This window comes from Falco biarmicus, chromosome 6 (assembly GCF_023638135.1).
Source record: "Falco biarmicus isolate bFalBia1 chromosome 6, bFalBia1.pri, whole genome shotgun sequence".
Classification (NCBI taxonomy): Eukaryota; Metazoa; Chordata; class Aves; order Falconiformes; family Falconidae; genus Falco; species Falco biarmicus.
The window spans coordinates 74,228,232-74,252,486 of NC_079293.1; the positions used below are offsets into that span (position 1 = coordinate 74,228,232).

Below are 24,255 nucleotides of genomic sequence, written 5' to 3' on the forward strand. Positions count from 1 at the left end.
TCGAGAGCCACAGGATGCAGCCTTGGGCTACAGCAGAAGCCGCTCCAGGCCCATCAGGGCATTTACCTCCACTGGCACAGTAAAAGGGCATGAAGGGAATAATTATCTTTTTTCCACATCACTGTTTAATACTTTGTTGAAATTGGCCTCACATGCATTTACTATATATTTCTGGTTACGGTGTCTAACAGGGATTCACTGCAGAGGAGTCCCACCTGCTGCTCAAGTATCACCGCCACCGAGCGACAGTCTGGGGAGACTCGCTCAAAAAATCTGCCCCAGCTTCTGACTCGCCAGCTCGTGTTGGTAAGGAGCTCTGACTTCCAGAAGTGGGACTGGGAAGCGGCACTTTTCCTGCCTGCTAAGTGGTCCAGGACACGCCTGCAGGGTACTCTGGAAAAGCCGCTTGGTGCTGTGATACATGCACGGACCAATATAAGCAGGAGCGCGGGAGCTAGATGTGAGTCCACTCTGTGAATCACCCAATGGTGCCACCAGGCTGGATGGTACCCGCCTTAACTATCAGTGTAGTATAAGGTATTGCCTTAACTATCAGTGATAAAATCAATGGAAAGCCTGTTCAGAAGGTATTTGGAGTTCTCAGTGATGTCAGCTATTAAAAAATATTTTTCATTATATCACTGAAGAAACGAGCACATAATCTCACATTACACTTTTCAAATGGTTTTTATAAAAAGCAGATCTAAAGACAAATCTCCATCTTGTGGCTTCAAGCTCTCCTTTTTCTGCTGTACGCACGTGCCGCTCAGTTAACTCTTACCCGAATGCAGCTCCTTCACCAGCGATGACATGGTGTTGGTGATGGAATCAGCTGCGACTAGCAGGTCATTGCGGAGGTTCCTCCTTGTACCTGGGAGCAAAGCAGACACACAAACAGCGGGAATTAACACCTGCCATGCTGCCACTGCTCACCTCCTCAGCCATGCATCCGTCACCGGTCCCCACCGGGTGCCCTCCCCGGGACAGAGCTCAGACGCTGCAGCACATGGCAGGGCCCCATCCAAGCAACTCAGCTGAGTGAGAGGGGGGGCAATTTACTCTGAAACAGCCCAGTTCTGCTTGGCTGCCTGATCGCCTGTTTGTCTAATTAGCTATCACACCGCTCTTCTCCTTGCCAAGGACAGCACTTGCACGGCAGCTCAAGGGCAGATGCTTCTCTCCCCACAACAGGAGCTGCTGCGTGCTGGCCGTGGCGCAGCTCATCCACGCTCTTTGTTTGTGCAAAGCCGTTATCACCACCAGCTTCTCTGTTGCAATCAATATCACTGAGGTTTGAGCAGAATAACAGATAACTGAATTCTCGGCCTCTGCAGAGCTCTCCTCTTGCATCGCTGGAGGAAGCAATCCTCTTCCTCACTGTGCCACACAGCCAGGGGGAACGGCACTCTGCTGTCCCCCACTATGACACTGACCTGCCTAGTCCCAGTCTGGACACCCATCTTGTGCCAGCCTCTGCTTGAGGGACCTGGCCACCCCACCAGAAACCTGAACGTCTGCCATGGCTCTGCAAGAACGACTGGGAACAGCAAGGTAATACGGACTGCAGAGGAACCATCAAACTGGCTGTTGCTCCTGAAAGAGATGAGCAAAGCCAGCAGAAGCTGCCTAGGATGATGCCTATTGCCTCTTGCTGACACTGGGAAGATAATGATCTTCTGCGCCATCTATTCTAGTTCCCCGTGCTGGGCCCTCTGGCAGAGCCAGCCATTTTCTTGCAGCAGAGCATCCTGCTGATCGCAGCCCCAGCTTTGCAGCCCCCAACCAGTGCCCACAGATGCTTGAGGATATGACTCCTCATCCCTGCTGAGCCCCCTTTCCTCTGGCACCTTTTTGCCCGGCACTGTTTTCATTTTATTTGGAGGCTTTGATGGTGTGGGGTCGTGTTTTCTGCCCCGGTAGGTGGTCCGTGGCTGCAGTTTCTCACGTTGCGGAGCCGATAGCCCTGAGCTGAAGCTTTGCTGGAAGCAGGTCCCTGCAGCGGTTCATTGGCCCCACCTTGGCCGCTCCTGTGCTTTAACTGCCCACAGAAAATGGCTTTAGCAGCCTGTTAGCCCACACAGGCACCAGATGTCCGCACCGGCACAGCCTCCGGGAGCACCACTTTGATGCTGAGTGTCTGACAGTGCTCTAAGATCTTGGCATTTGGGATCCTGTCCTGCCATTTACTCCAGTGAGGGCATGAAGACAACACGTGTGGAATCACCGGAGACATTTGATGTGACATTCTGCGGCTGTACTGAACTGTGGTAACGACAACTGTATGTTACACATTTACTTTTGTTTAAAGTTGGGTGTCTCATTCCAGACATGCTGCTTTAATGTCCCAAATGCTGTGCTGGCTTTTACTCTGTCCTTGGCTGGGGTGCCATCAGAGCGCCTGCTCCTACATTTTGCCTATGGATTTTAGTGCTGTTCCAGCGCTGCCAGAGCATGCCACTCAGCTGATGTGCTTTCCATCGTCATCTTCTTCCTCCAGGTTAAGTTGCCAACCAACCAGCATCATGCCCATGGCAGCCATAAGGCACTGGGTGTCTCTGTGCATGTACAAACAGTGTGCAATTCCCAGGAAAAAAATGCAGATTTTGGCCAACAGGTCTGGGACCTGTGGCTTGGGGGATTCCTCTGCATCTCTTACACAGTGGAGGCCACTTTATCCAGGTCTCTGGATGTCCCGAGTCCTGTCACTGCATGTGCCAGCAAAGCATGGCCACCGCACTCCCTGGCACTACTCTTGGGAGTAAAAGGTTGTAAAATTCCAGCCTGTCTCCCCTGTGAAACAGATGAATAATGTTAATGAGCTCGTCTGGACATGTACGTGCAGAAGCCACCCGAAGCCCTCCTGCCTGGTAGCATTCAATTATTTTATTATGTGAAAACAGAGAAATTTTATCCTGTTTCCTGTGTTCTCCACTTGCCTTGAATTTGCCTGATTTTGCATGATTAATATGAAATAGCACTAATTGTGCAGATTGCCTTTCCGGAAGGATCATGCCAGGAAACTTGTTATGGAGTTTGTTTACCATTTTTTTCTTGCAAGAGCTTTTCTAGTAGTTGAATAAGCCACCTCTGTGGTTATCACGAGAGGATAAGCACAAGTTATACAAGGAGAGATCCACCTTTCTGCTGGCATCTGACAAATCCTGAGGGACTGTTTTCTTCTCCTCCAAGATGATAAACAGCAGCATTAGTTTTCTAATTAGATGGTGGCCTCTGTATCTGGATATTTCAACTGGAACACCATCGAAGCATTTTATTCTAATACAGCATTATTGCGTTCTCCCCGCTGGCCAAGTGGAAGGTCAAGCGATCACCTATGGAGGAAACCTATCTAAGCTTAAGACTATATGATCAAGATCACTGGGATTTGATTCTTCAAAGGTTTCCTTCTCTAGACCTCCCCGCATTGATGGGGAAGCTTGTGGAGAACTTGTGCCCTGGGAGGAAAGACAAGACATTGGCATCTCTGCCCGCTGCTAGGTCACAGCAGCATGAGGTGGAGCAGCACCGAGACCTTCAGTCCCTTTTCTTCCTCTCTCCCACCATGACCTTTTATAAGAATTTGGTGATAGGCAAAAATTAGCAAAAATAATTTAAATGTTTTTGTTTTAAAAAAACACCCTAAAATAAGTGTACCCCAGGTATTGCCTGTAGATTTTTTGCTTCTGGGGAGTTGCCACCACCACTGACACCAAGCTGTTGTGATGTGGGTGCTGCACGGGTCCTCAGCCCAGCCCTGAACCACGTTATACAACACCTGGTTCATTGCAACATATATTTGGGATGCTGTCAGCTGTTAAAAACCTAGGAAACCCCCCAAGTTTTCACTTTGGGCAATACCAACAGGTCCCAACGAAGACTATCCCCTTATGAGCCAGTCATTCAGGTGAAAGGCATGAATGAGCCCTTGATTAATTACATCAACTTCTACTAGAGCCAGGAGTTTGAGGAAGACAGCTCTGGTGATTGTAAACTGTGCAGAGAAGTTTGCTTTGTCATGGCTTTTGCCTGTATCTCTGAAGAAAAAAACAGATGGATAGGGAGCAAATTTGGATGCCGAAGCAATGCTGTAAAATGAAAAAAAGATCATGTAGGACAGTTAATGTACTACTATAATCATGTGTTCATTACTCCTAGCAGCAGAAAAGAGATCATTTCATCTCTTTGTGCCTTCCTAATTAAAAAAGGAAAGGGGAAAACGATAAGGCAGATAGAGCAGATTTTCCCAGTAACTGGTAGGACTCATTGCGCTGCTGTTCCACTTTATGCAGCCTGGAAAAAGAAAGCCAGCCTGCAAAGGGGGGAAGGAGAAGCAGCTGCCAAAGAAATCAGTTGAGAGCTCTCGGCTGTACCATCAAACTTATTGTAGAGATGAAGAGGAGGCGACTGGACCACCCACAGCAACAGATGGAGTGTTGCGCCTCTGGTATTTGGCATCTTGCCTCCCTGGAAATGCCTGCTTCTGCTGTCGTTTCTGGAAGTGTTTAGAGAGATGAGGAGCTTGTTCCTACCGATGGGATCAGGAAAAGACATATCCTTCCCACAGATGAGTTGTAGATAGTCGGTGTTTTCAGACTGGGTGTCCGCCATCACCTGATCCGTTCACCAGCTGAAGTTCTGGAGAACAAGTAACAGCCTTTCCCTCTGTCAAGTATGCCGGGGGCTAAGGGCTCACAGTCCTTGCTGTAGTACTCCAGGCATCAAATACCGATTACAAGTATTTGCTGATGCTTCCTGGTTCTCTGCTACCATTTTGTAGTCTCCCTCCTCACCTTCTTCCAGCAGCAGCTCATTTAGGCAAGGAAGAATATTCTCCTGGAAGGATACATCCAATGAGTGGTTGATAAATGCAAATTGTTATTTAAAATCTGTTTGGTTTTGAGATACACCATCAGCTCTGGGAAGTTTATTTTCATGTTTTGTTCTGAAGAGGAGACCATCCATCTGACAAAGGTATTTAACACTAATATTCACAATCTTCCCTACCCAGAATGAGAAAACACCACATCCAGTTTTGTGACTGTCTGTGATACAACTTGTCATCTTCTAAAGACATAAACAACCTGGCCTCTCTGGCAAGGCGAGGGCTCTTGTTTACTGCAAAGGACCAATGCACAGCAGAGGCTGCAGCATCCAGGCACTACAGGCTCTGGGATGTCTGATACCCCCTGGGATTTCCCATGGAGTACCAAGAGGTCCATATGAAGAGATGCTGCTCGCTGGTTGCCTCTGCCTGCAAACAGGTGAAGTCCTTGCCAGTGCATTAGGGAGAGGTGGATTTTGTGTCCTTCTTTCTTTTATTGTCAATAAGAAGAATATAAAGTAGGAGTGGATGTCCATCTCCAGAAACGTGGATCATGTTCAGAAACAACCTCTGTGTCTGTCAGAAATACCCAGGGAGACCAGGTCCTGCTGGTGTTTTTCTCACAGCTCTACATCCTGGGATGCTTCTGGAGTGCTAAAGACGAAGAGTTCTGGACCAATATGGGCAAAAGAGAAGAAAACAGCACATAAAACCCAGTGATACCACTCCTGAGAAATACGGAGCATGGGCACCCGTTCCTACTGGGAATTGCTCTCTCTACCACGAGCAGAGCTGAAGTAGCTAGGACTGAAGAATAATTAACTTCCCCCTCCTTTGCAGTGAGATGGTCCTTGAAGGTCAAAAAAATATTTGCCAAGTTTCTTGACAACAGACAGACAGTCATGTCTTTGCTTGCCGCCTTCCAACACTGCCAGGATCAAGTCTCTTCAGGGTTTGAGGAAGAGGCAGTGGTCTGCACTGAGATGAATAAGTTTCCATTTCATTTGGTTGTCTTCAAATTTGGGAGCCCTTCTTGAGCCAACAATGCCTTTGACATGGAAAAGTCTGACTTTTTTGAAACTCGTGACTGTAAAACTTTGTTGTTTTTTTTTTTTTAAAAAAAAGAGTGACAGCATCTAAGTATAAACTCACACTACCTACAGAAGTTGGGGAATAAAAATACATATGTCAACTGCTGCCCTGATTTTCTTCAAAGCATGATAAGCTGTATTATTCACAAATGGACAGCTTACCCATCTGATCCAACCATACCAATTTGACCGAAGAAATGGAGGACATGGTGGACACAGAAACTACCTGATAATCCAGCACTTCTTATGTCTACTTACAGAGCAGTCGGCAGCAATGGGTTTAGGCCAGAAAGTGATATTCTTTTCAAACATGGAGAGGAGTAACATGTAGAAAAGTTGCACAAGAAGGAACTCCAACCATTGGAGCAAGAAAATGTTAATTGTCCTGTGGATCCTTCTGCTTCTTTGTTACAGTCTCTCCTCTCCTCGCCTCGCCTCGCCTCGCCTCTCCTCTCCTCTCCTCTCCTCTCCTCTCCTCTCCTCTCTCCTCTCCTCTCCTCTCCTCTCCTCTCCTCTCCTCTCCTCTCCTCTCCTCTCCTCTCCTCTCCTCTCCTCTCCTCTCCTCTCCTCTCCTCTCCTCTCCTCTCCTCTCCTCTCCTCTCCTCTCATGTTTAGCACTTTTTTCTTCCTCTCCCCACGGGGCTGCTGCACATCTGTGTCTCTAGCAGAGCAAGTGAGCCGTTCTGCAGATGCGCACACCTGCCAACTGCTCCATTAGGAACAGCCTTCACTGAGTTGTGCTGTAAAACATCATCTTCCTTTCTGCCTCATAACCAGCAGAGAGGTGAGTAACTGTTAGCTAAATACTCTGGGTAAGAAGACTGCTTGTTTTCCTACTTCTGGTCATTAAACTGCTTTTTTTCCTCTTGTGAATCATGGCACAGTTTAACCACCAGATTTATAAATATGACCAGTTTTTAATGTCTAACTGTTAAACTACTTGCGGGCCTACCTTTCTGGGTGGGAAGATCCCTTCCCCAGAGGGAAGATCATCATCACAGAAATAATTCCATTAAGCTGTAAAGATTAAAAATGTGCCCCCAAACTGGCTGAGAGCACAGAAATGGGGTTCGTAATTATTGTCTCAATATTGGCAAGTTACACTTCTGTTGTACATAGAATCATCGAATCACAGAATGGGTTGGGTGGGAAGGGACCTTAAAGACCATCCAGTTCCCACCCCCCACCATGGGCAGGGACCCCTCCCCCCAGCCCAGGCTGCCCCCAGCCCCGTCCAGCCTGGCCTTGAGCCCTGCCAGGGATGGGGCACCCACAGCTGCTCTGGGCAGCCTGGGCCAGCGCCTCGCCGCCCTCACAGGGAAGATTTTCTTCTTCACATCTAACCTATATCTCCCCTCTTTAACATGATGATGGCAGGATTAACATCAGAGTTGGTTCAGCTCTGTGTGATATTCACCTTGTGTGAAAGCTTCCTGCACATCTCCCCCGACACCTGCAAGCGAGTCCTGTGGGACATGCGTTGGGGTAGAGCCGGCGGAGGTGGATCTGACGGGCATGGGCATGGGGCGGCTGGCTCCGTGGGTGGGTGAGGAGTGTGCTGAGCCCGCTGCTTGCGCCTGCACGGGAGACACGAGACACAGTTTCCAAATTTTAAACTTTTTTTTTGGGTCAAAGTCTAAAAATAATTCTGGAAAAAAGAAAAAAAAGAAAGAAATGCATAAAGAAAGACGCTTCACCAAAACACTCTCAACTTGAGTAATGTGATGCATGATTGGTAAATGTTGTGGGAGGACCCTGCGGTGGTGGCACGTGTCAGGCTGCAGCACCTGAAGCTGGGCTGCGGGTGGTATTCACAGCTGCGCTGCCACTGGGGCGGGCTCTGACCTGCGGCCACTGTACCATATGCTTACTGTGTCACTGGTCAAACATCAAGTTGGAAAAAAAACATCAGGAAGGCAAGGAGTGACCTGCCTAGCCATGCGCTCCAGAAGGGCCCGTCACCACTTGGCTCCACTCACCCTTCCCACAGGCAGTGGTGAGGAAACCCCCAGAGCTCCACGGTGCCACTGAGGCTCTGCTGAAGATCCATCCTCTTTTAAAATTTATTTTTCTGTATTTTGTATAGAAAACAGATACTTTACATGTTTTTATTTATTACTAAAATAGTGATTTTTAGATTTTTAATTCACATTTTCTTCCAGCCAAACCTGCCCCATCTCTGCCATGCTGCTCCAAGAACCTCGTGAGCAGTTGTGCATCGTGGGTGCTGGTGCCTTCCTCGATAAGGCTCCTGGTGCTCCCCTACGCCTCCCCATGGACCGCGAGCGACGGTCCCAAGGGTCTTTCAGGCACTGCCTGTGTACCCAAAGTCTGCTGAATTTCATAGTAAATCACAAACAAATTGCGAATAATTTTTTCCCTGTGGTTTCAAGGTTTGGAGAAAACTGTTGTCGTACTCACTCGGGCAGATCTCCCCATGGCTCCAAAGAAGATGCTGCCCCAGCAAAACCTCCGGAGCGCAGCCTGGGGTTTGGCACTGGAGTGATGTGCAGGGGAAGGAAAGGGACTGACGACCGTATGAGGGGGAGATAAATACGGGCGACTACTGACATGCACTTATTGGCTCTGTGTTTTCAAAAAAGCAATCTCACTCAAGCACTTGGCGTGCAGTGCCAGCAGGAGAACGAGCAAGGAGGCCATTCTCCAAGGGATGCACCTTGCTTGGTATTTAAGAACCTTTGCAGAGATCCCAGTTCCCCATCTCCCTCCTTCGGCTGTTCACAGGAGCCACTCGCTCCCCCAGCATCCATCCTTACTGCCAGGGAGGCAAAGGCATCACCCTTCCCTGGAGCAACGGCCATTATTTATGAGTGCTTTGAATGTGCGCAGTACTACTTTATTGCTAATAAGCTGGTTGTTCTCTGCAGCCACTCATGTCTGTCAACAACCTCTGAACCCTCCTGCTCAACTGCAAAGTTATTAGTGATCAGTTTTGTCTGGCTTTGCTGGCAAGGGTTTATGATCTGTGACTGTATTTATATTTAAGCACAGTCCCTATGCTGCAGTTGATTAAAGGAAAGCTATTCATACATAATTACACACCAAGGGCATTAAACCGTACAACGCATCTGAGCAAATACCTGGTTTGTTTGTGCCCTTTAGTTTGTCGCCTGTTTTTTAAGCCTGTTCATCGTTTGCTCCCTTTGACGTGCATCAGTTACCGGGGCAACCCGGCCAGCGCAGCGGCGATGCAGCGTGGTGACACTGCTAGCACCCAGCGCAGCGGTGACACTGCCAGCACCCCACAGCCGGCACTAGCCCTGCCGCAGGGCACAGCACCCACCGCTGGCACATTTTTTACCCGTGCTCACATTGGGTACCGCTCTGCCACAAGGTCCTGCTTCCCATGGGAGCACCCAGGGACGTGATGCTGCTCAGGACCATGCGGGGATGGCTGCAGCTCCGGCTAATCCCTGTCTCTCTGCCAGCTCAAAGTTGACATTCTTATTAACACGAAAACCCAGTCATGTGTAAAATTGTCATTTTGAAACTGTATTAATTAAAATAAGTGAGTAAAATGTTCTTGTGACATGGGTGTCTGCAGGGGAGAGGGCTGCAGGAGGGAAATGACATCTTTTGAAGGTAAAACCATTAGAAAATGCAGATGCCACACCAGAAACTTCACTTCTCTGCACTGAAACCTCAAATAAAACCTTAAAAAATGACCTGAAAAATGCACAGAAACAGGCAGGAGTGTCTGAATTTGCATAAATTTGTGGCAAAAGATGCCTGCCCACAGCCTGGTGCTGCCAGTCTAGCACGTGCAACATGGCACGGTGCAAGAGGCAGCGTCCCCCCATCCCGCAGCTTTGGTGTGGAAGAACCAGCTCATTCCCACCAGCTCATTCCCTCTCCTCCTGGACCAAGTGTCAGCCTTGGCAGCTGCTCAGATGAGGAAAAAACAGCCCATGCATGAATTAAGGCTGAAGACCAGGAGGAAACCCAGCACTGACACCCGCATCGGAGGCGGAGGCCGATGAGCCAGAGCTGCCCTTTCCCCAGGAAGGAGCCAGAGGAGGCTGTGGGAATATTTTGTGTTTTGAAGCTTGTTCCCCTGGTTGCACCGGGCGCTGTGGGACTTCGGCACACGTTCCTGTTAACTACCTGAGACCTGCTGATGGTGACAGGTGTGAGATGCGAATGCAAAGCCACCTAGAGATTTTATTTGGAAGAGCAAAGAGTTCAATTAACGGAGTGAGCCTTCACCACTGGTTTCCTCTCCCCAAAACACATCTGCCTAAACTGTGAGGGGATGGATTTTTACCCTGCGTGGCAAACTTGACCCATCCCACCCATCTCCACATCTGGCCCATGGTGGTTTTTGCAGATGTGCTTGCTCCTTGGACCAAGGGGAGCCCCTGAGCCCCTGAAACGCCTGGGCTGATGGGCTGGCAGTAACAGCCAGGAAAGCAGCACTCGGGCACCCTCCATGCGCAAGGAGACTTCAGCCCTTGGGGGGGCATCTTTTTTTCATTGTCATTCATCTTTGAGACGCTCTGTCTACATTTATATTCTTAGAGTAAGTGCCCAAGCACTTGAATTTTATGTTATTTTATGTTATTTTATTTTTTAACTGCTGGGCATGCAGATGGGCCATGCCGATTTGCATACTGCAGCCACCCGAGCAGAGGGGCTGGGAATGTCCCTCATCTGTGTGATGACATGGTTCCTGGAAACCATAGTGATTTTGAGAAAAGCTTGTGAGGTCACACATAGATGATGTACCTCAACGGGGAGCAGTTACAGGGCAGAGCTGCACCTCCCTGCTGCCCCTGTCCTCACGTGTGCTTGCACCCCACAGCACTCAGTAGCTGAAGGAGGATCTGAAAGTTTCAGTTTAGTGAAGACTTAAAAATCGCCTTTACCAGAAACACGCGCTGTCCCGGACTGCTGGGAACGTGGCTGCAGCTCAGGTCTGCAGGGCTATAGTTCTCAGGCAGCCGGTGCTCTGGCTGCTGCACTGAGACCCCACTGGTCCAGAAGCATCCCCCAGTCCTGACCAAGAAGATGAGTGAAAAAGCAACTCCTGGCCAGCACTGACACTTGTCAAAGCACAAGAAGGACTAAACCTTCTGCACTAAACCTTCTAGTGCAGCATCTTACAAAAGCCAGGTAGAAGTGCTGCGGTCTGAGCTACACCTGCAGGAGCACTGTGTGTGCAGGCTTGCAGGGGCTGTTGTAAAGCCCTCCAAGTTTACACCTCTAGGAGGAAAGTAATTATCCAAACTCCTTATGGATGATCTCCTGGGAAATCTCAGCAAGGCCACAGTCCCCACCAGATCTTTTTCATTTTTTATGAGTGGAGATGACATCTGAACAGGTCTAGGAGGGGACAGGAGACCTGTGCAAGCCTCTCCGGGCTGGGCTGAATGAAAACTGACTATCTCTGGGGATAACGACCCCTTCCTGCTCATGGCAGAGCCTGACACAGATGGTGCATCGATGGAGCTTTCCCAGGCCCACACGGGGACCAGACATCAAAGGCATTGGGAAAAGTAGCAGCTATCACTGCTGAATGTAAACCAGAGAAGTAGTGCTGACACCTCGGATGCAATAGACAGAAGCTTTGGGAAGGGAAGGAAGAAAGACCGAGTCCAAAGCAAATTTGTAATGATGCATTCACCAAATTACAAGTCAAAAAAAGTCAGTTCCACCTCAGCAACAAACTCAGGGTGCGTGTGGCGTGTTCACTACTGACATACTTTGGGTAACACTTTCTGAACACACTCTGCAGGTAATGCAGAAGCAAAAACTACTGTTGTCTCCAGTGGCATGATGTACTCCCAGTGCAAGCATACACATAAACAAATACCTGCAGGAGAGGGAATGGGTGCTTTTCAGGGCTAGGGCTGCATGTAGTTTTCTAGCACCTGGTAATAATCTGTTTTTCTCTAATCCCAGATAAAATAAAATAAGATAAAGTAAAATAAAATAAAATCAGATAAAATAAGGTGAAGTAAAATAAATCTGTTTTACATACTGATTTATCTTCCTGTACTTTATATAGCACATGTAGTCTTAGCATGCTTGTGTATTTTGCCTCTGCACCAAATGATGAGCCCTGTGGAAAAATGATGCATGTGGAAAAAAGGTATATGACCTCTAGCTGTGATGCATATACATACAGAAAGCAGAAATAAGAACGTATGAGCTGGCGTTTCCTAACTGTTAACATTATTTGTCCCCTCAGCCCATGGCGCTCAGGCAGCGTGCTGCCTGTGGGAACCTGATGGCATCTGCAGCCGTGAGGAACTCCAAGGCTGATCCGAAGGATGCCCGAGGACACGAGTTAAAGCCAAGGGCACTGATGGTGATAATAAGCCTCACCAACAGCTGGGCTCACACTGCACAGTGTGAAACCAGTCTTGTCCTAGAAAGCACTTTATCTACTGAGAAAGCAAGAAAAGACACCTGGGGCAGATGCGGAGGGAGCAGCACAGAGCCTCTGCCAGCGAAGGCAGCCACCGCGCAAACCATGGGTGCTACAGCGTGGTGCCGGGGCTTGGCCCGGGGCAAAGGAAGCTGTGGGAGGACACGGCGGGTGTAGCTGTGCCTCTGCAGATGTGGGAAGTGAACCGGGACAGCCCGGAGGCAGCATGTGACCGCTAACAGCTACGCTCAAGGGATGGCTCCCAAGGCATCACTGCAGGGGGGTGTGTCAATAAATCTCTCTTGCAGCCTTCCTTCTCCAACAGCTGGAAGGCAAAGGGAGTGACAGGAGGAATGATACGAGGTCCCATAAATACTGGAGTTGACACTACTCCTGTGGTTTGTGAAACTGATGAAGTGAGCCTGCACTGGGGCTGTTCCAGTGTCTCCGTTCCCCAGCACAGGCAAGCGCTTCTACAGCTTTGCTTGATAAAAAGATTCATCTACCGAGGAGCTGTGTGTCGCTCTGCTCCTCCATGGCCACTGCTGCAGAGCCCACAGGATGGGAAACTACAAATTTATATTTACTTTGTAAATAGAGCAAAGGCAGATTTCAATAGGTTTGTCCTCTCTGACTCTGTTGGAGTTGCAGCCTCAGAAAATCCTGGGAATTATTGGCTCATTGCATATTCTTCCTGGACACTGCACCAAGGAGGGGACACAAGATGGATTTCAATTCAGAAAAACAATGAAGGAAACCTCTGACCCAGCTCCTGAAATGTTTGGCAACTGACTTCGATTTATTGGCCCCAGCTTATCAAGCCTTGTATACAAGAGTTCAGAGGTTTAACCTACCACCCCCTCCCCTAATATTTCCTGAAGAAAAGAGGCAGAGCTCTGGCCTGTGCATCAAACCCACTTCAATGGAGGCACAGGAAACAGTGACCATGGCAGCTTTTAGCAGGTATACAAAATGCTGTCGCACCACCGTGTCCCTCATGCCAGCACTTTAACTGGAGGTCCCTACGTCTCTGGTGACCTGACGTGAAATTTTCTACAACCACCACGACAGAGGAGAGTTTTAAAGAATGGGATGAAAAATGCATTGAAAAATCCAGGTCAGAAGGACCCTCAGAGGGTGTCCAGACCAACCTCCTCTTCTGAGCAAGGTCAACTTCAAAGCGTTGCTCAAGGTCGTCTTCAGCTTATCTTTGAAAATCCCCCCCAAAGCTCCAGAGTTTAACCACTGTCATGGGAATTTCTTTCCCAAATCCAGCCAGACCCCCCCAGCTAAGGTGTGACCTTCCTTTCTCCACGCACCCCTGGGAGGGCTCTAGCTTTGCTTTCTCCTCAGTCACCTGCAGCAGACAGAAGATTACAGCTGGATTTCCCTTTTGCCTCCTCTTCCCCAGGCTGACACAACCAGTTCATATGTCACCCTGACCAGAGGGTTTTGCAGGACACAGACATCAGGAAAAGCTTCTTCATGGGAGGGTCATCAGAGAGGTAAGGGACCTCCATCCTCAGCGGTTTTCAAAGCTTGCCTACATGAAGCCAGAACTAACTTGACCCAGTGCCAGCAGCAGTCCTGCCTCAAGTGGAAAGTCGAGCTGAAGACCCCCAGAAGGCTCTACATCTTTATGATCTGCAGATGTTTACTGAGAAACTAAGAAATCTTGCTTTGCAAGAAATATACGTTGATTTTAATGCATTTTATTATGTAGCATATTCCTACGACTAAATTAGAATAAAAGGGATCTTGTAACATACAAAACCAAACAGCTAACAGTTTTTATATAAGTGTTTTAGACAAGTAAACATCTCATCATGCCGCAAATAACTAACTGCAGAAAACACAGCAGAAACAGAATTAAAACAAGAATATGAACACATGCTCTACAACTCTCGTTTTCTATTCTGCATCCTCACTGTAGGAGATAAAGCAAGCCAGAGGATGTCAAACGGCATCTGGGAAAGAGCAGGGGTCGTCATTAGAATGTGAAATGGCAATGAGTTTATCATCTGCATATCATGTGCGTTCATTGCCTAATTCACATTTACCATGCTTCCCTTTGTCTTTACTTAAGAATGATGAAATGGCTCTTGAGCCCCACTTCCTCACGTCAAGTATCATGGGGCTCAAGCTGAAGAGCTTTTATAATATTCACTGTAAGTGAATATTCACTGTCAGCTCCTCTCCCTGCTGCAGGGGCTTTCTCAGGAACAAAAGCCCCTCTCTTCTCACCCAGGTGTTCTCCCCACATCTTGCCCAGGTGTTCTCCCTGTGTTCTCCCCACGGGCTGGGGGGCGCACGCCAAACCGAGCCCCCCCTCAGCCTGACACTGCCCTTGGCTTTCTCTGTGGTTCTCTTCTTGTTCAGCCCCTCAGGCCCCCTGTATCCCCACGTTTTCAAATAACATTGACACCACCCTGCTCGAACGGGCAGAAGAACCTCTGCTGAGGCGACTGTGTGTGCCATGACTACAAACTATTATGTAGCAGGGAAGAAAAAAATACGCTTTCTGCATATTTCACCACAAAACTGTCAAGTAGGAAATCAAGTTATTCTTTCCATGGATGTATAGGTCATCTGTTTAGCCTACATCATCTGTGTTTAAAATTTCACGCATATATACAACCCAAAAGGCGCAGTGCCCTTGCATTCCTCTGCTCATTTTGGGGCTGAGCCAACTCAATAAATAGCATCGAGGAGCCTGAAAACAACAAGCCGATACACTCCTTGCGCTGAGGTTAATTTTGTTTAGATATGTCTTGAAATATTGGGGAAATTTATGAGTCCTGAAGAGTGCAAATATTTTACTACACAGACTATGACGGAGTACTACAGGCAGGTTGGGCACACAGCAATCCTCAGCCGGCAACCACTCCAACCAACCAACAAACCCAGAAGTTTTTAACGAGGAGGGATCAATGGCAGAAACAGCGGATGTTGGACAAGTTGGTTTTGCTGAACACAGGCCTTGCCAAATAACACTTGATTTCTATCCTTGAGAAGATTATGAGTTTTATTGATGAGGATAATTATGGAGAAATAATATTCTTCATAAGGCATTTGATTGAGCCATGTGTGATGAAAAATGTGTGAGCCATTTCTGATGAAAAAAGTGAGCAGTATGCAGCAGCAGCAAAGCCTGTGCTGCACAGATTAAGCAAAAGGTGACTGTAAAAAGAGGCACCACCCAAGGGCACGTCCCATTGGAAGTGACTTGGTTTTGGTCTTCATGGTGATGCATTGCCCAAGACCTGCCCGACTCTCCTGCTGCAGCCACGTGCTGTGCACCTCCTCCTCCACCCTGACCGCTTGCTGGCATCACTTTCCCCATTTTTTTGCAGCCTCCATGCACACCTCAGCGCCCTGCCTGCCCCCACCACTGGTGCAAGAGTGATGCCTTTGTGTGTGTGGACATGCCCAGCATGGCTGTGGAGCACCTCTTCCATTAGACCGTTGTAGAACCAATACGCTACAGAAAATTTCGCAACTATTGCCACTGCCTTAACAAAAATAACTTGTCTTTACTGTAATTTCAGGCACTTTTTCTGCAGACAAGGGTTACGGGAGCTGCTCTTTACAAAGGTGAGGTGCAGGGAAAGGACATTATTTGCTGACAGAAATGAATAGAATCATATGAAAATGTAGCTGTAAGAAAACACCTTGTTCACCCCTCTGTGCCACAGCTGCATCTGCTCTTCGTAATCCCCTCCTGACAGATGTTTATCTGACATGCTCTTAAAAAACCTCTTTATTCAGGTTTTCCTAAAACCTAAATGAAACTCCTAAATGAAATTTTTGGCAAGTGGAGTCCATGGCACGGCCCAGCCCCATGGGGCAAGGACAGAAGCTCTTCCCTCCTCTGTGCTGTGATCTTTTCTGTGCCTCAGGCCTTCTCAGCCTGCTCGCAGTCCTCTCTTCTCCAGGCAAACAGCTCTGGTCCTTCAGCCTCGTCTGGTGAGCCAACGGTTCAGCCACGACAAGTTTCCTCACCCACCTCCTTGGGACTTGCCGCATCTTTTTGGAGAGTTGGAGCCCAGAAGTGGACCTCCTGTTTCAGGTGGGACCATGACAAAAGTCAGTGGAGTAGGAGGCTGGTTTGTGGGTCTAGTGAACCCCAAAGACATCTCCAAGTCCCTTTTTTTTTTTTTTTTTTTTTTTTTTTTTAAATACCATGAGAGCATTGACTCATGCTTGCTTTGTGATCCACAATGGCCCCAGGTGCTTCTCGCAGACAGGCTGTCCTTCCAGTTGCTTCCTATTTCATATTTGCTTAGCTGATTTTTGCACATACATGCTGCATGCATTCCTTCGTACATACTGAAATCTAGGGTTTTTTTTCCTTCCAAATGTTCCTGCAGTTTTTCAGGATAATCTTGAATTCTCATTCCCTTCTCTAAAGCTCCAGCAATCTCCTGCTTGATGTCAAAAGCAAATCCAAGTCCCTTGCAGGAAGGCTGAACAGTAATTAATTCAGGACAGAAATAATGAACTATTGAGGAATTTCAATTTACACGTCTTTCTATTTTAACAGAAAACCCTTGACAACTGATCTTGGAGAAAGCTTTTCCAACCAAATTTATAACTGCTTTGCATGAGGCTCATCTTAGCCTACGCTGCTCCGACTCTACGGGAGGGAAACAGGAGTTTGCTCTAGAGTAGGTCTGTGAAGGAGAACTACAAGGGGGATGCTCCCTGTTCTCTGCTTTTTCCCTAATACACATTTAATTGAATTGCTTTAACCTGTGATAAAAATTGGAATGCCGTTAAGCCGGTTTGGTGTGAGATGGTTTGGTCTTGTCCTGTCCTTGAAGCTTTCGTAGAGGAATCAGGTAGGTGCTAGAAGTGCAACCATGCAAGTGCACAGGCTTGCAGGTACGAATCCTCCGCCGTGGGGCACCTGCGGAGCTGTCCTCCCCACTCCCACCACGCAGACCCTCATGCAACGAGTACCATGACTGCAGCCACTGGGGCTGCAATTTCCCCACAGGGTATTTCTCCAGAATTTGCGTCTGTATCACCACTGGCAGTTTTCCTTTCTCCTAGTAACTTAAACATTATTTACATTAACCAGAAACAGAGGAAAAAAATCCTTTCAGTGCTGCAAATGAAACTATGGCTGTTGCTGCCTGAATAATTCCAGCTCAGTTCAAGCGTGTGCTAAAAATAATTCAACCCCCTCTCCACAAATACTCTTTGAGGGAAATATTTAAAACAGAAAATAAGGTCACTAAATCAGATCCCCCACCAACCGGTCCTGCTAACCTTATTCTTGTAGGAAAATTGAATTTTACTGTCCTCTGTGGCACATCAGCCAGGCCTATTGGCTCCAACAAGCCTCGTGCCTCCTGCCACCCGTCTCCGAGAACAATCACGTCAAGGAATACATAAAAGGCTTATTAGTTGTGTAGGGTAATAACCTTTCTGAAGCATTAATAAAATCCCCTGACTAAAACCTAATGCAGCACTGTTTTCATGGCAATGGAGGGAGAGCGGCATGATGCCTGTTCCCCCGGACCCCCTGTTCCCCTGGACCCCCTGGTGCCCCGGGCCCCCTGTTTCCCCCCGTGTGGGGCAGCAGCCAGGGAGCAGCCAGCTGGCTTGGCCAAGGGCCCCCATCCCACCGCAGCCTGTTCGAACACATCATGCTCCCGATTTGCAGAGGCACACACTGCTCTGAAACACAGCACACGAAAAGTGCTCCGCGCAGCCAGAGCGCGTTGCTGGCACCCAACAGCCATCTATGGATGCGTGTACTGATCTGTACAAAATAAACATATATCTTGATATATGTTGCGGGCAGGCGATGGGGAATGCATTACAAATATATGAACACCAGCCTCTGCACCCAGGCTGCTCTGTTTTGGATCCCCGCTGATGCTGGGTTTTTCAGTGATGCCAAGCCAGTGATGCTAACGGCCTAATGCTGTGGTGCAGTGCACAGGCCAGGGAGAGTCGATGGTATTATTAGACAGCACATTGCCCGTTGCACTGAAAGGTTTGCATTTAATTGTTCAAAATCACATAATTAGATTAGATACACAAAACCACCCAGCAATGCTGCGTGGGTTGCGAGACGCAATCTGGCAGGAAGGCTGAACGTGCCGTGGGGACACACACAGAGGGGAGGAGAGCAGGGCCAAGGCTGTGCATGGAGCAGCCTTTGGTTTTAAATCACACTGCTAATTAACAGCTAGTTTGCTTGGGAATAAGGTCGCTGTCCCCTCCTGACAGCAGCTCCTCGCTGTGAGCGAGAGCCACGCACCTGGCTGGGGGCTGCGGCCAGGCTGGCGAAACCCCGGCACCGCCTGACTGCCACGCCGCAGAGACCGGCTGATGGGCGGCCGCACAGCTGTGATCATTACTGCTAAATTAAAACTGCTTTGCTTGAGTCCCTGCTCTCTGTCCCAAGGGCAGGGCCCTGCAGCAATTGCCTGCATCCAGGCAGCACCCGGTGAGCCGGCAGAGCCTCCAGCGGGGCCAGCAGCTAATCCGGCAGCAGCTGGGCAGGACTCGGTGCATCCTTCTGCCAAACTGGGAGACATCTAGCCTCTGTGCTACTTCCACTGCTGTTCCGGCAACCGTCTTGCATTACTCAGCTCTTTTTACAATTTGCTTTTTCAGCTTTAATTCTAACACACAGATAACCCATGACTTCAGGACAGCTATTTTGTGCAGCTTGGCTGTCACTGCTTAGGGAGGTGAGTATTTGCAAACTGTTTATCCATGGAAGCTGGCGAAATGCTTCGCTGCGCCGCTGAATATGCCGGCTGCACCGGCAGCCCTGCCTCCCCTGCCTCTTCCCTGCACATCAGGCAGGGCGAGTCATGCAGCAGAGCCAGGCACGCTCCTTGCAGAATTAAACACCATGTCTCATAAAGGAGAAGAGCGATGAAGACTATTCTCCCTGGATTATGATAGAGAAAAGGGGGAGAAAGAAGAGAAAGCTCCACTTGACTTTTCGGTTGCTCAGATTTAGAATTCATGCTTTCCAGGAGTTACCCCTGAGCAACCAAATCCTTCTTTTACTGATACAATAAAGCAGGAGATGTGATCACTATTGGCAGCTCCTGCCTTTTTCACGGCAGTGGCCAAGCTGAGGATGCCCTCTTTATGCTTTGCTATCGCTAGGCATTTTTTGGGGGGTGAGGACCCCCCACCCCCCCTCCTTCTGCTGCTCAGCTGCTGCTGAAGAGCCCAACCGCTGCTCCAAGACCCCCCCCACCCCGAAACAGGTCTGAACTGTCCCCAGCTCCGCTGAGTGCGAGATAGCTGTTTGAACTCCTCCATTCATGAAATGTTGTTTGTTTTCATTCCTCTCTATCCCCCCAGCTGTGGGATATAGAGCAGGGATCAGGAAACAATAAAATCTTGGTTACCACACAGAATGCCTCCTTTTTCCTAGCTGCTTTCAAAGCCTGACATTTTTGCTTTCATCCGCCATTTCCACAGTTATGGGGCATGTGCTGCCTCCCCTTCCAGTGGGGCCTCATGTGGGGATCCCATAACTGCGCTCAATATGTACCAGATTGCTGCCCTCCCCTGCATCCAGCATCGCCTCCCACCCCGCCGCTTTGCGCTCTCACTTGCAGCCGTTCCCAGGACTCCTACAGTTTCAACTCCCATCCGATCCCCTGCCCGACTTGTATTACAAAGACTAAAAGCAAGTGTTATCTTTCAAAATTATTCGAGTTTTGTTTTCAGACTTCTCAGTTGGCACTTTATCCCTTTAACTCATCAGCATCACTAACGTGGCTGAAAACCTTTCCACCGTGTCTCCGGAGGCGAGCGGAGCTGCCTCCGTGCAGGAGAGGTGGGGGAGCTGCCCCAGTCCCGTCCTGCAGCACCAACACGGGGTCACAGCAAAAGGTCTTAATTCTTGGAGTGCCCAGACCAACCATGAGAGCTACCGTCTGTGGCGATGGGTCCAGGATTCCTCGGTTCTGCAGGCGTTACTAGGGGACACGCGAAGTACCTCAGGTCCGTCTTTCCTACTGTTAAAAAAACAGCTAGAAAAGTTCACCCAAGCTGAGAAGGCAGATCTGCACTACCAGAACTACCAAGGTGATCTGTAACTCCATTTGACTTTCCATATGGTTACACCATGGCAGCAGCGTAACGAGTGCATACCTATTATTGCCATTCAGAGATGAGAGAGACACCATCTCCCCTGGAAAATGCCAAAAGCTTGTGCTGGGAACCCGTGCCCGACAAAGCAGGCTGCTGAGAGCACACCTCTTGCACCTCTGGCCCCACATCGATCTGTCCACGAACACGTAGCCTGATCAAAGCATCTCTCGTCGTTTGTGGTGACCTATGAGCAGGTGGCTATGGACCAGCCCAACCACTTCAACACACCGTGTCACCGCTGAGCAGCCAGAGGGAGCAAATCTGGAAGCTACCACAATCAGCATGTGGTCCCACAGCACTCCTCTCTGACATCCTGCTTCCCAAGATCAAGTTCCTTCTCCCTCCACACAAGCAGAATTACTCTGAAGGAGAGAGAAGTATTGCTTGTGGTGGTCCTTGGGCAGGCCACAGGCACTGCAATGATGGGAGCCACCCAGTGAAAGAGTTCATGGGATAAGAACCAGAACTAATGGGTCTCTGAACGGATCCAGCTTTTAAAGTCACTGATGAAATTCTTCCTTGGTAACAAGAGCACGAAGCTAAAAAGACAGTATATAACATGTCTGCACATGAGCTTCTAAGCAGGCAAGGGCTTGTGATGTGCAAGAAAGTTGGACGTGAACCATAGCTCTGGCTGAGTGCATGACAGATATTGACAACAACGAAGTACCTTTGTAATCCTGGATGAGCTGCGCTCCCTTTTCACAGGCGAGGAAAAAGCATTCCAAAGCTTGCAGCTTCTGGGGGCCACACTTGACAGAAGAGATACACATCTAGAAGCAGACGCTTAAAGACCGCATCCAAAGGATAAAGGCGTTTTGGTTAGGCTGATGTGATAACCATTGCCAAGGACACAGCAAAGAGAAAGATAAGGGAAACAAGCATGTGAGAAGCTAAAAAGATGGATTGTCGGCTTGTGATCATGAGGCAGAAGCGTGAAATCTTCAAGCCAGAACACAGTTAGATGATGCTCAGAAAACGAACTACCGAGGAATCTGCCCCAGGCACCGTGCAATAACAGGCTACAGGAGATAAACCTGGTATTTGGTTTTGTTCTCTGAAACAGTTGTCAGCACAGGTCAAGCAGCAAGGCAGGGGTGTGATTTGTGGCTCTACGTTGCCGTAAAAGTGAGAAGAAAATGGGTTCTGCTGAAAGACAACCTGCAGGCTGGAGGATACAAGAGGAATTCCTCAGGGATTCATCTATTTAATATTCTAATTACGTGCACAAAAATAACTGCACTCTAATGAAACTTCCTGATGACATAAAGGTTAGGATGAATCATTAATACAGAGGCAGAGCAGAATATCACACATGAACGGGAGGTTCAGAAGAATAGAAATGGCGTGGGGTACACTCACGCACAACAGAGTGAGGGCTTCTGATGCCTGAACATACGGGTGCCCACAGGATGGCAATTAGTGACTGGTTACCAGGCAAGTACGAGTCACTAGTCACTAATTCCAGACAAGTACTAGTTACCAGGACAGTGCAGTCATTTTAAGTAGCCCCAGGGCGCAGTCGGAAGGTATTGCCATGAATACGTCCTCACCTCTATTCTAACATCCAAAATACCAACAAGACACGCTGCAGAACAACGTGTACGAGCCGGTTAGTCCTGTTCCAGAAAGAGGAATTTGAAATGGAAAAGGATAAAATGGGGGAAGACACAAGCTCTGCTTTCCATCTTAGCAAAAGCAGAAATATTATTGCTACTGAAGGACAACAGTTTTGGGAAAACTCAGATATAAAAATACAAGAAATCCTTCGGGTATCCAGAAATATTAGTCCAATGAAGCAGCAAAACCACCCAGAAATTGTGGTTAATGAGATGGTAGGAACCGATGGCATGGACACTGTTATCACAGTGAATCTGTGTGCCCTGGCATCTTAAAATCCAACTTCTTCCCGTTTAGGAAAGGTGAAGAACGTAAAGAGAAGAAGATGTGTGGTGGCACATCTTATTAAGTATTTTTCCTTTAGATATAATAGTTAACCCAGAATTCCAGGAGCTCAAATGCAATGGATCTGTGAGAGAAGTGACATGGATGAAGAGCGCTAATGCAATTAAGTGTCACAGCAAACGAGGGGGCAGGATTAGCTCTTCTTTAAGGACTTTCTCCAGAAGCACAGAAGTGAGGTTGCATGGTTCTGGAGGATTTCAGTTCGCGATGGGTTTGTGAGAGTTCCCCGAGGAGCCCTGCCAGTGTTCAGGAAGGTTAGAAATCGCGGGTTTCTCTGACGAAGCGCACCATACCCAACACAAGATTACCACCTGGGCTTCAGGGTGGTGAACAGAGATGAGATACGGATGCTGGGGAAACTTGTTCTGGGGTGGGTTTTATGACTTGATTACAGCAGGGTGCTTCAGTATTCAGCACACTGTTCCCTCAAGATACTTATTTTTAAAGGCAGCAGGCTGGATAACTTGAACCTAAGAATCCCTGAAGAGCTGCTTGAAGAGTTCTTTGGCCTACTGATACCCATTTTTAATAAATCTTGAAGTGTCAGGGAAATTCCAGATGGTATATTAGCGTTTTCCTGGATAATATTGAAAAGGAAAAGCAGAATGATTGGGTAGATAACAGCAGTTACCCTAACGTTAAAAACAGGCAAAAGAATAGAAAGAGCTGATAGGAGAAGATAGCAGCAAAAAATTAAAGGATTGTAACTGGTGGTCATTAACAGGATCTTTCAGTGGGCTGCTGCAGCAAAAGAGAAGTGGAGCCAGTAAGTACCAAGGATACTAATGGTGTAGAATACCTGAGGAAAATATTTTTAGACACCGTGTTGTAAAACAGGGAGTTAGGAGGAGAAGGTGCTCAGAAGAAAGAAAACCAGACAGGGGCATTAGTTAAAGATTTGAAAAGAATAGGAGACATCTACCTTCTTAGGTTATCCCAAAGGTAATTAAGAGCTGACTTTATCTAAGTAGGTAGATTCACAGGATGAAAATACAGAATACCAGTGATGTTTTATCTAACAAGGAAAGATAAAATCAAAACCAGCTGAAGCCAGATACGTACATCCTGGGATGGAGACAACATGTTTTTCAACAGTGTGTGATGTGGCAGCAGGATAACTTGCAATGCAAACCAACAGATCCTTTGTATCATCATGTTTTCACAGTAATGCCAGAGACATCTCTGGCTCAACAATTTAACACAGAATGGAATTTTACTGTGTTCAAAACCTGATTTAACCAGGTTAAATGTCCTATGAAAAAAGAACACCAGACTAGCTGGTCAAATGGTCACTTGCCTTCAGGAGTCCACGACCTGCTCAGACTGGTTTCCAAGATGGACATCTGGACTTTTGGGCAAGAAACTCGAGTGGCAAGAGGGAGCCTGTAAGGCTCCTCTTGGCTGAGAAGAACGCCAAGAGATAACACCATCAACCCTTCCCTAAGGAGCACCGTTACACAGTACAGTCAGAGAGCCAAGGGTCTTCTGGATGGGGACGTCAGGGACCCGAGGGCACCGAAAAGCTGTGCCCATCCTCTGCCTCCCTGGTGGTTTGTATAGCTCGGGGCCAGCTCTGGTCCAGAGCAGCCAGGCTAGTGGTCACCCGTCTCAGTGAGCATGGCCTTGGAAAGGGAAGAGCTCAACGTGCAAGCAAATGCCCATCTCACACTTTTCTGTCACGTATTGCCTATCATCTAAGCCTTAGGAACAGGTATAGTGTGTTAACATAAAAGCACCATGAAATTCATATGTGCAACATAATTTTGACATTTTTGAATATTTAAGAACCTTTGCTATGCAAATGTAAATGTCTCCTGAACATAAAAGTATTCACTGAAAAGTGAAAC

At 48.1% G+C, this 24,255-nt stretch overlaps 1 protein-coding gene across 18 annotated transcripts in view; it reads right to left on the reverse strand.

The window, feature by feature from the left end:
- The window catches only part of DTNB (dystrobrevin beta), a 214,998-nt gene that overhangs the window by 12,752 nt on the left and 177,991 nt on the right, over positions 1-24,255 (reverse strand). For 15 of the 18 annotated variants that reach the window (XM_056342517.1, XM_056342515.1, XM_056342518.1 and 12 more), the window contains 2 exons: positions 7,331-7,490; positions 782-871 (listed from right to left, as the gene is read on the reverse strand). In XM_056342517.1, the coding sequence (XP_056198492.1) occupies positions 782-871; positions 7,331-7,490 (250 nt within the window). Of the gene's footprint in view, positions 1-781; positions 872-7,330; positions 7,491-10,544; positions 11,996-24,255 lie in introns of those variants that run through there. The other 3 variants (XR_008822463.1, XR_008822462.1, XM_056342520.1) reach the window with 2 other exon arrangements.